This window comes from Haemorhous mexicanus, chromosome 11 (genome assembly GCF_027477595.1).
Source record: "Haemorhous mexicanus isolate bHaeMex1 chromosome 11, bHaeMex1.pri, whole genome shotgun sequence".
NCBI classification, from domain to species: Eukaryota; Metazoa; Chordata; class Aves; order Passeriformes; family Fringillidae; genus Haemorhous; species Haemorhous mexicanus.
Window position 1 is genome coordinate 17,701,700 of NC_082351.1, and position 12,208 is coordinate 17,713,907.

At 43.2% G+C, this 12,208-nt stretch overlaps 1 protein-coding gene across 5 annotated transcripts in view; it reads right to left on the reverse strand.

Moving 5' to 3' along the window:
• The window catches only part of ADAMTS9 (ADAM metallopeptidase with thrombospondin type 1 motif 9), a 79,545-nt gene that overhangs the window by 16,442 nt on the left and 50,895 nt on the right, over positions 1-12,208 (reverse strand). For 4 of the 5 annotated variants that reach the window (XR_009487897.1, XM_059856732.1, XM_059856731.1 and 1 more), the window contains 2 exons: positions 5,686-5,853; positions 1,389-1,553 (listed from right to left, as the gene is read on the reverse strand). Coding sequence is in view for 4 of the 5 variants with exons in the window: in XM_059856732.1 (XP_059712715.1) it covers positions 1,389-1,553; positions 5,686-5,853 (333 nt within the window). In the remaining variant the exon portion in view is untranslated. The remainder of the gene's footprint in view (positions 1-1,388; positions 1,554-5,685; positions 5,854-12,208) is intronic. The other variant, XM_059856733.1, reaches the window with a different exon arrangement.

Below are 12,208 nucleotides of genomic sequence, written 5' to 3' on the forward strand. Positions count from 1 at the left end.
AATAAAGGAGAGAGGGCAACACTTGATTAAAAGTTGGACTTGATGATTTTGGAGGTCTTTTCCAACTTACTCATTCTAAGATTCTATGAAAGGATGGGGCAGGAGCTCTTTCTTTCCAGGGCTGATTACAGCACCAGGTAAGGACTGGCACAACATGCTGTTTAGTGACCTCTTTGCTGCCTTTAAATTTATTAGCTGAAGAAGTTAATGGGCTCTGTAAAACTAAAACTGCAATGAAGCTGCTGGAGCCCCCTCAGCTGTTCCTACATTTCCTTTTCAGATGTTTCCATGTGGTACCACTGTGTGACCAGCCTGGCTTTGCCTCCTGCTGCTTCCCATCACATTTCCCTGTGTACTGGGAAGCAGCTGGGAGAGGGCTCAGCCCCCTCTGGCCTCCTGCACTCGTGGCTGGGTTACACAGGATTATAAACCCAACTTCCCAGCACTGCTGAGACTGGGGAAATGAAGATAAACTTGTGTGTCCTGTTCCCGTCAGGCTGAGGTAACACATGCAGGGGCTAAAAATGGAAAAAAACAGAATAAAAAGAATAATTTTTGTGTCTGAACTGCCTCTGCCAAAAACTTCTGTGCATTTGAAGGCTGACACAGCACCCTCTTGGCAGTGCATGGGAGGGCTCCTCCTGCTCAGAATCACCTCATCCTCCTACCACCCACCGGCCTTGAGGCCACTCATGCCCACACTGCAGGAGAGTTGGAGTCACTCCCTAAACCACTGGAGCAGCAGCTTTATCCCCAGTTTCAGTCTTGGGAGCTGTTTTTGATGGGAACTGATCCTGGTCACACAAAAAAGCATCATCTCCTACAGAAGACTTGATCTCATGCACTTGATAAAAGAGCAAAGACTGGGAGCTCAGTGAAAGGGTAGGGATGTCAGATGGAGCTGGGGTAATGGGGCGGGGAAGAGGGAATTACCACTGCTCCCTAACTCCTCCAGGCACTGGGCTCAGGCTGGAGCAGCACAGCAGGGCTCTGTCTCCTGGAAGAGACCCAAATCCGCCCTACCCAAGACCTGCTCAGTATTTGCATAGGATCCAGCCAAACACAGGCAGCAGAAGCAATAAATTAACCCTACAGAGGCATTTCTCTTCTCCCCCTTTCAGCCAGCATGCAAGAACCATGAACCTTCCCTCTACCTCTTTTTGTTTTTTTTTTTTGTTTTGCAACCCCAGGTTGCAACCCAAACACCCCCAGCCTCCGGCAGCGCTCCCTGGTCTTGGCATCCAGCATCACGGCACGCCTGAGAGCACAGAGCCGGGAGCAAGGAAGGAAGGAAGGAAGGAAGGAAGGAAGGAAGGAAGGAAGGAAGGAAGGAAGGAAGGAAGGAAGGAAGGAAGGAAGGAAGGAAGGGGGGTCCCTGCCATTCTTACCGCCTGCCATTCCCCGGCCGCCCAGCGGTGCGTGGGGCACGGGGGGAGGTGACAGTCCCGCTGCGGAGGCGGCCGGCTGGCCGGGTCACACTCGGCCTCCTTTGGGCTGCTGCTGTGGCACTGCACGGAGCGGCGCTGGACGCCCCGGCCGCAGGACACGGAGCACTGCAGGGAGGGACACAAGGTGAGTGGAGCTCCCCATCACAGCCACCGTGCTGAGTTCAGGGGGTTCGGTCTCTGCTCTGGGCTCCGCAGCATCGGTAGCGATGATTAGAGATTCTCTTTAGTTATAAGATTCTCTTTAGTAATATATACTAAGGATGTTTCTAGCAAAAACCTAAAATTTTGGGATTTGAAAACAAGGTAGCGATGCTCTGTCAAACTTCCAAGTGAGGCTTTTCATTGTGCAGGGGAAAACTGGGAATCTGAAGCCAGTGTGAATATTTGTCGTTGGCTTCAGTGGGGTCAGGACTTCCTGGACAGGATTTTTAATGAAAAATCTGTTTTTATTGCAAAACAGCATCTCTGCTAAACCACCCCGACATGCCGGAGGCGGCCAGGCTCTGAGATTTGCTCTGAGTATTGTTTCTCAGGCACTGGTTCAAAAAAGTAATAGTTCAAAATATATCACATGCCACAAACAGAGTGGGCTTTAATGAAAAGCAAACTTGGATTCTGTAGAAGAAAGTGTGTGGCTGTAGAGAGGGAAAGGTGTGATACAGCTGGGATTTCTTTCAGCATGCATCTAAACATGCACGTGCACCAAGGCAGGGAATACAGTTAGTTTTTGAGAACAAATGTCTTTTTGAAATTAACTGCATTTCACATTTCCTTCATTACACTGTGGGCACATTTCTCCCAACTTCAAGGCACAGCAACAAATGCCTGAATTTTTCTGTTTCTCAGACATCTTTAAATTATTATCTATATTGCAATATTATTAACAGCTTATTTTTTCTTTCACGCAACATTTCTTAGTGTTGTGACTGCACACTAACATCTTTAGCAGTACTTAATATTCCCCTGGAACAGATTCCTCCTGGCTAGACCTTGAAGTATACTATACAGATTTGGAGTAAAGAGAATTTGCATTTGTAGAAGAAAGTGCATAAAAAATAAAGGTACGAATTAAAACCACAGCTGAATTACCAACTAACATTAGTTATTTGTAACAATTAATATTACTTATTAATGTATCAGGAACTAAGAAAATAAGTTCACAGCCTGTTATTGCAAGGTCCACTAAAATGAGCTTTCTTAAGGCAGGGAATTGAGTGGTTCCTAATGGGGAAGCAATTCCCTCTTCTGTATTCCTCCATAATGCTCTTTGCTTTACTATCCAAATGCCCCATAAAGCCAAGAAAACCAGAGAAAAGCTGACTGTGACTATTTGTCTGGCTTCAGATATTCGGAGGAGGGTGGGAGTATTTTTGTGTAGCTTTTGAAAGCAGCAGTGGGATTTCTGTCACTAGTGATGCAAATGCTTCCCATGTGCTGCTGCTTCCCTGGGATTAACAGTGCTCTTTGTCCTACACATTCCATAGGGGACTCTTAAACTGAATAAAGGAACAAACTTGGAGAAACATACACACCAGGATGCCTACCATGCTCTAGGATATCTTTTGAGCTGCATTTATCAACAACATAAAAAGCCCAGGTATGGATAAAAGAGCACAAGTGACACCGTGGCTTTTTCATGGGGGGCTGCACTGTGTGTGACACCCAGGTTTGGGGAGAGGATGGTCCCTGGACTGTGCCAGAAACTCCACCTGATGCTCTGCCTGTGTTTTTATAACAGGGCTGGATTTCAGCCTGTAGCTGAAGTATGCAAATACCAGACAGCAGAATAAATATTGGTATTTTTGTTAAATGAAAGGTAAATGGCCATAATTGACACCACTTAGGAGAAACAAACACATTAAATCTGATATTTCAGTGCAGACATAAACACACTTAAAACTTGGAGAAAAAGCCTTTTTAGAGATATATCAAAAATGCTTTGCTCCAGGGAAGTGGGTTCTTAACAATCTAGAAAAGAACTAACCATGTTCTGAATACAAAACATCCAAAGAGGAAAAAACCTAGGACTGGAGCACCAGCACAGCCAGTGTCCAACTGAGATTGATTTTTAACCATTCCTGTATTTTTTGATCTTCATTTCCTCAGTAATTCCTTTTCCAGAAGGCAAAAACCCCCAACACCTACCTAAAGGTATGTGCAACGGGTTCTGTGCTTAAATAGTGACACAAGGATGCACTTTTATGGGAGAACCTTGCCTCATTTCTCATGTAGATTTTTGCTGGTTTATTCAGGAGAAAAAACACAGCAGCTCAGCTTTGGGATTAACATTCTGAGACAATTACACCTTCAGAAAGTTAGGGGTTTTTATGGATAATATCAAAGTGGAAACTGATCATGGTTCCTATTTGCAACAGTGGCACTGGTAATAGGGAAAGTCACATGGAGTTTTCATGCCCAGTTTATACCCTGATTTACTGTGTATTCAGAGCACCAAACTTGTGTCTGTTTCATGCTCTTAAGGAGAAGATCAGCACCTAAATCCAGCTTGGCTCCAAGGCATGAAACCTCTGGCAAAGCCCTGAACACCCCTTACAAGGGACCCAGAACCAGCACTCCCAACCTGTGACAGCCCCAACGCTTCATCTGTCACAGGCAAAAAAAAAAAAAATGCTGCCAGCACCAGTGAGGCTCAGAGCTCCATGTCACAGCATCTGACAGGGCTTTAAAAAGCCCAATTTGACATTGTAGCATAAGTGTTTCTACCCCTTTACTTTCTCCCCAAGCAAGATGCTGGCTGGCTGAGCACATCCTGCATCATGAACGTGGGCTGAGAAGCTACTCCTGGAAAAACCTGTTTTTAGCCTTATCATTAGCACACAAATATTCCTTAATTGCCTGGTCATGAGAGATTACCTTAGAACATAAATCACCTCATCCTCCTATTAACTTGGGTTTCTTTCTCTAGTTGCATAAAATTAATATCCATGATGCAGTGGAAAGCTGAGAATTTTGAACCACTTACTTTTACCAGTTAGTATTAGTGTATTTTAATGCAATTGACAGACCATTACATTATTATGTTTACAGTTATTAGTAAAAACTGCTTTCAGGACTAGTCACTTAAATAAGGTGCAAATTGGATACCACAAGTCTGTCTAATGGCCTTGCATTTCATTTTAGTTTGGCTCCTGTATAAAACTGAGGTTTCAGTCCTGAAGGTAATAAAGCTAATTATATTGACCTAATTTCCAGTATGGGAGCAGTGCTGTGGATTTCACAGGCTGGATGCTCCTATCCTCAGGTAAGGAGCCCAGACCTGGGTAACTGAATCTCCATGGTGAACAAGCACTTAAGTCCCTCACCCACATAATGGCAAACACTCCTATCCTGTGAATCCAAAGGTAAGGATTGAGAAAAAAAACCTAATACAAGTCTGAAAACAATTATAGATTATTAATGTGTTTATTGTCCTTTTATTAGTAGTCATTAATCAACAGCATGCTGTCCTAGTCCTAACATTTGCATGTGTGCCTGTAGCACTGTGAATGGTTCCAGGGAACTGGAATGCCCCAAGAATGGGTGTTTTGTACCTAAATTTGGAAGACAGAATGCAAGGGAACATGATGTTTTACAAGTTAACAGTTCATTTAGTCTGGGATTTTCAATAATTCCTCTGATTAGCATGCTAATGAGGTAGAGGGACAAGCAAAGTTCAGAGTTAAAAATGTGATGCAGCAGATTCAAGGTGATGACAAAGACATTATTCTCAGGAAAGCAAGGATTCAAGGTATGCTTTCAGCAAGCAAGAAGTTTAATAACTCAAAAGACTTTTTCATTTCCAGCAGCCTCTGCTCTATGCATCACTATCTGACTTTTTAACAAGGGAAAATCAAGCAATGAGTTTATTTCTCAAAACTAATGATGATTTTACTTGAGTTATGATATTTAAATTATATTAAAAACATGAATAAATAGTAGATTCTCTTTAATATTATATACTAATAATGTTTCTAGCAAAACCCTAAAATTTTGGAATTTGAAAACAATGAATTTGCTTTTAGATAGACACCAAAAGCAAGCTGCCTAGTTTTCAGCTGGTACAAATCTGTGCTGCTCCACTGCTGTCCATGAAGCTGCACTGTTTTACACCAGGATCTGGCCCAAACCTTTACCCTGAATAATTCATAAGGACAGAAGTGATTGGAAAACCAGGCTCTAACCAATTTGATGGAGGAAGAATACCAAAAGGTGCAAAAGGGTACACAAGATGTCTCACCTGGCCCCAATCTCCTGCTTTCCACTTCGGACATCTGCCCCCTCTGCATTTCTTTTGCACGTTGGGCTTAGCAAGGTGTTTACAATTCTCTTCTTCTACATGCCTCCCTTCCTTTGACAAACAGAACACACTGCGGTGCTTTTGGCCCCTTCCACAGGAGACAGAACACTGTAAATATAAAGTAATAACAGATCAGCTTGCACACTCATACAGGGGCCATGGCTACCCAGGGCATTTTCTTTTAGCTGGACCAAAAAGCACCTCCCCAGGTCCCCAGCAGGCTACAGAAAACTTGAGGGGAGTGCAGGCACTTAATATCGTGTGATATTCTTGGTCAAAGCCCCAAAAAAAGCCAGTATCAAAATAGAGAAAACAGCTGACATTCAGCAGGGATAACAGCCTGGATTCCTGGCATTGCTCCAGTCCTTTCAAAGGAGCAGAGTCATCTTACAGGGATCAAGGCAGGAGCCCTCAGTATCTACTTAGAAGAACTTGAAAGGAACCATTTCCATTTACCTTGGTGCAAAGGGATGTCAAATATTGGTAAATCAGGAGGGTAAAGTGTGCTCTGCACCTTCACAGAGGGAAATAACTGCACAAAGGACAAGGCAGAAAAGTGCGGCATTTTCTTGTCCTTGGTACAAAAGCTCGTGTTTGTTTTATCAGTGTAGTCTGACTTTTCTTTTTTCCTGCACTAAACAGACTGAAACCAGGACATGTTCATCCTTAGGATTTATGCATTTTGAAAACAACTCAGAAGGTGGCAAGAAGGCAGAGCCTGGAGAATCAAAGCAAAAAGCAAACCAGCAGGTATGTTAGCTGCAAGCTTTGTAGTGAAGCAACTAATTTCAACCTCCCTCTGCAGGTTCACTGAACTTTTTCAAATGTGACCACTTCTGGCATGCAAACCCCAAGCAACTTCACTTTGATTTCAGATTAGTCTCCTCCAAAGATTTAGGAATCAAAGGGGTCTGGAATCACGACACGAATTTAATATGACAGTTTCATGTAGAACAAGCCTCTTACTCAGCATGATGCATCCAGAGACTCAGCTTCCATTTCTTCATTACATGCTACACCATAAGCATACTGGTTCAATCCTTGAGGGCAAACACACTGTTCTAACCATCTCTCCATATAAAATGTTCTGCTTTCTTTTCAGAATGGAGAAAACATGCAGAAATGAGGCTTCAACCTTCATTTTGGAATCACTCCATCAGTACATTTCCCAAGAAATATATTACAGCTTAAGCTCTTCCCAGCCTATAAATACATTTGAAACCTAAAAAATTTATATATATAGCAGCTCTGGAAGATCCACTAGAATAGAAATTGGCATATACATTGACACCTGTGAATATTTTATATTACAGCCCTACTTACAGCTCATTCAGCCCACAAAGAATCAGCCAGAGAGCAGTTTCTAAAAGGAAAAGTTCAGACCAATGTGGAGAGAAATGGATGCAGCTCTAAAAACCAGATATTGATGCTTAAAAGCTTGTTTATACAATGTTCTGAAAAAGGCTGTTTTCCTGCTGCAAGAGTGTTACAGATTGACAAAAGATCACTGAGGTCCTGTTGATCAACAGCTTTAAGAGCCATAAATGATGTTCCTCTGAGAGGCTGAGCAGGGATAGCTGCCTCAGTTTTCCTGAGCCCAGATCAAGATAGGCCAAAAATCCCAACAAGCAACATCCGACTTTGCACTGAAAAACAGAAGAAATGTTGTCCCTTGCAATAAAATAAAACTTCCATGAGTTACCCAGATCCCTAAACTTCACTTCTTTTCTTTAGCATCAACAGAAGAAAGATCAAGCTAATGTCACCCTATTTTTATAAGCCTTCAGATTTCATCAGAAGTTAATTTTTTCATTCTCTCTACTTCTCTCCCCAGGCAACGAAAGTCAGGAGCAAGACAGAAATGTCACATCCTACGAAACCCAGTTCTAAACCTCTACTAGTTTCATCCACTTACTGTCTTTGGACTAAACACCAACACTGATGCTTAAACAAAAATTGAAGTGTTCCTTGGTAAACAGTCTTCATGCAGGTTATGCCACTTTACTGTGACAGCCAAAGTTAAAGAGTAAATTTACAGCTTAGATCAGGACTCTCTCATGTCCCACATCCTGAGCAGATACAGCCCAGAGCATCCTTAATTTTAAAAGCACATGGGATGCTACTACTTATCCTAAAGTAAGACTAACCACATTGTGCAACAATGCAAGCACCTTTCTGGGGACCTGAAGCTGGTTGATAAATACTTGATCTCACAAACAATTTGGTCCTAGTTATTTCCAAAGTTATTACTCCCTTACAAAATGCTTAACTTTGGCGTGGAGCCTGATTCTGACATTTATCTCGTGATCCCATGATCAAACAAGTCTGCGTGCAAACCTCGGTGCACTCAGAGGTTGAGGCATAATTTGCTTAATTTTTTTAATACTTAAATGTAATTCCCAAGATGCTGGAATGAATCATTTCTATGTCTGCCTTTAATATAAATCAAATTTAGGCAGCTGTGCATTTTCAGATCTAAACCACCCGTTTGCTTTCATGCACATTTGAGTTATGATCTCATTTGCACTGACAGAAAAGAAAGGTTGAATAATCTAATTTAACCAAGTATCAGAGACTGAAAATTCCTTTGCAAAGAGTCTACTTAATAACTGCCATCTAATTCATCTCAGGTATTCAACTTTTATCTGGCACAGAGATTTTAAGCATATGTGAGCCACATGCAAAGCATAATTTAATAGTGGGCTGCATCTCAACACCATGTGAGTCTGGGAAGTTCTACACCCAACTACCACCATCAGCCTCATCATTTATTTTGGACCCTGGATAAGCTTTGCATTTCATTAACAGGATTCTTCATGGCTGCAAATGCTGCTTGCTTATAGTACCTACCAATAACAGCACCACAATGAGGTAAGCTTTGACCTTGCCTTCCTCAAAACATTTGGCAAAATCACTGCCTTCACATTCCTCTTTTTCTTGAACTTTTTTCCCACACCCCCCCCTTAGAAAATTCTTCCAAGTACTGAGGGCAGATGGTGGCTCTCTGGAATAACAGCCTCACCTTATCCAAGGTTTTCTGAGTCAACAGAAAAGCCTCTACCGGTTTTAAGCACCTCTGGGCCAGCCCTGAAGGTGTAGCCAGGTACTGTATGGAATTTTTTCACTAATCAGCTTCCTAGAGTGGAGGATCACATGCACTTGGGCACGCCTGTGGTCAGCTTGCCTCTGCCTCCACTTAAGTGTGGGAAAACGCTGCCCTGAAAGGCTGTTTACAGCCTGTGATTGAGGCACAACAGCAAACAGCACCCCTGGATCAACCTGGGAGGACAGCCATGCATGGAGGAGGGTGGGAAAACAACAAATTGTTGTGCTCCTGTAAAAAAACCACCAGAAATTTTGCGGTGCATAAAATAATAGAGAAACAGTATTTTGAAAAATCAGCTATAGCCATCACTCTAAAACTCTAGTAAACCTTCCCCTTGTTATTATCTTTATTATCTCCTAAACCCACCAGAGTTGCACCTGGCACTTTACACTGAGAACAATAACAAAAGAACTTTCCTAAGAGCATTAGGATCAAAGCACTTAGCACAGATTTAAGGGCTTTATGTTTATTGCATGATTAGTGTTAACCTGCCAAGAACTGGAGATTGGCATGCTGCTGATATTTTAAAATAAATATATTGCCTTGTTTAAATAAATTCAAGGAAAAAGGTTTAAATAAATACAGCAGAAATATTTCCATATCAACTGTTTCCATAAAGGTCAGAACACGATGCTAAACATCTGCAATGCCTTGCTCTGCTTGTGTTTTTGTTTCCACAAAAAATTTGTTTTCTGTTTCAGAGTTTACAAGATGATCATTCTGTTTTACCAAGTGTGTGCAAATTGCTTTAAAATAACCCTTTCTGCATTTCCTGATCTCATCATTTGGGAGATGAGGGTACATCTTGTTCATTAAGACCTCCCTAAAACAGAAAGGCTGCTACTTGATGCATAGGGCTGGCAGCAGAAAAAAACACAGAACATGTTCAAAATCTCTTCAAAATCTGTGCAAAATTTCTGGTGAATTTCTGGGAGTGAGGTCAGTCCAGCACCAAGAGGACTGAAGAGCCCTGGGCACAAATGAACAGATCTCAGCAAGAAAAAGGCACCACAGAGCAGTCAAGGAGAAATGGAATGACTGCTCCTTGTAAACTTTGTGCACTGAAGGGGCAGCTCCACAAAGGGCAGAAGGGCACCTCCCAAGCAAGAACCTGGGAACACTCTCCCCCAGAAGTGAAAAGTTGCAGAAAATGCAGTCAGACCACTTTTCAGACCCACCGTGCATCAGCCGACAACGATTTGGGAGGTATTTAAGACAATGAATGCAAGCTGTGGTGATCACCCAATGAATTCCCAAAGATAGGAATGATAGCTCAGAAAGGGCAGGGCTGGGAAGGATTAGACTGAAATGGCTTTATCAGATTCTGCCAGGAGCAACTTTTTGGAGGAAATTAAAATCAATCCTTGTAGATTTAGACTGCCCCACATTAAGGATTTTATGGAAAGTCAGCAGCTGTAAGTAAGCCCTGGTCCACCCTTTCCAACAATCTGAGACAAAACGTGTTGGATGAAATAAAGCAGAAAAGCAACAGAGCCCTCCATGCTTTACACCCATTTTCCAAGAGGGCTGTGTTCCTGGATGCCAGCAAACTGCTCCAACTACAAGCAAACCCCAAAATGTACCCTCATAGCTACCTTTCAGCAGCCTATTAGTCTGTATCACCTCTTACTCTCACTAACACTGCTGCTGTCAGATACTGAAACCATATCCCGGTGACTTCTGTACCTCTAAAGTCCCTGAGCACAAAGGACATCAACAGACACATCACCAAGGAAAGCCTGGATCCTTCCTCACCAGCTGAACTTTTACCAGGAATCTTAAAATGCTGGAACCTTTGTGTGCTGTTCAGCAGCAGGGGCTCTGTGGCTTCCAAACCAAACCAGCTTCACAACAGCAAGGTATTTCAGCAGGTCATTCCCTTGCCTTCAGTGGGACAGGCTGAAAGCAAGGCTGCAGCACTTCAGGAGATGTTTAGGAAATGTTTATTGCTGCTCTGAAGCCCTGTTTCTCCCACCAAGGCGTTTTATCAGGGTCTTGTGCCTATCTGCATTGGCAAGGTGAGAAATCCCTAAAATTGGGTGGGGATACATGCAGGGCAGGAGTCACCCAGCTTGGCCTTCCTTTCCTCACAAACTAAGGAGCCATGACTTAAGACACATGGGTGCTGAGTGTGTATGGTCATGGTGATTTTAGCTGGTGCATGGCCAAAAAATACATGTGATTCTTGTACATTTAAAAGGAAGAGGGATCTCTACATTCAAGGGAGGGCAAATGGACCAGAGACCTGAACAAAACACACCAAAGCACTGCACTGCAGTTTTGAAAGAGGCTTTAGAAATGTTTCATCCAAATGGACTTCTCAGAGAAATGGGGTGATTGAAAAAAAAAGGCACAAGCATTAGGGATTTTGGAATGTATAATCTGAATGTGTTTGTCAGCATTGTGCAGAGCCCCTGTGGAAGTGTTCTGAGGAGCCCTCTTCTAGCTGTAGCCCAGGCCCAAGTCTGAACAGGAGCAGGTTTTGCCCCAGTCTTCCCAAGGAGCCCTCATTGCCCTGGGCATGGGCAAGTGGGAACTTCCATGCTGGCCTGCCTTGTCTCTGCAGTGCCCACAAGGTCTCCATCCTCCAGAGGCTCTGGTCTTGGCTTGGAGCAGAGTCATTATTGCAAAAGGGAGAAATCTTCTAAAAAAATCACTAAATCTTCACCTTCCCACCACCAAACTCAGCTGCAGGGACTGGTGAGTGGCCTCAGATGATGTCTTATAACACATTAAAAAAAAAAAAAAAAAACAGGGGAAAAAAAAAAAAGAGGAAAATTTATCAGAGAAAAGGGTCCAATTTAATGTCTTCCCCCTGTTGCTGCAGGGGAAGAAAGAGCTGGTGTGTCTGGAGCCCACTGCTCCAGCACAAATTGCCCAGAGGAAAGGATGCTCTTGGGCTCTGTAACTCCTGCAAGATTTAAGGCCTGAGTGCCAAAGTCAATACAATAATTTCCCCAAGCTGGGAAACCTCACAAGATATATGACAAGAAAGAGGTAACTGCAGCAGCAGAAGCCATGCATCTCCTCTTCTGCAGCATCCACCCAGTAAGCAGCACCTTCTCCCCCTCTTTTCCCTGCCCTGTTACACCACAAAAGACTTGACCAGGCACAGAAATGAGCAGGGCTGTGGGCACACAAAGCTCTCCTAAAAGCTGTGTCCCTGTCCTGCTCCACACTATTTACCTTGAACAACAAACAAAAGCCCCACAGAGCCACTGCAGGTCTCTCCAGGGAGGGAGGCAGTAGATGGCATTTCCCCAAATTAGGAGATATGTGAGCTGCCTAAGGACACCAATACAGTGGGAGGTGGAAGGTGCTGATGAAACCTATTTTCCATGCTGTGGCACTTCTAGG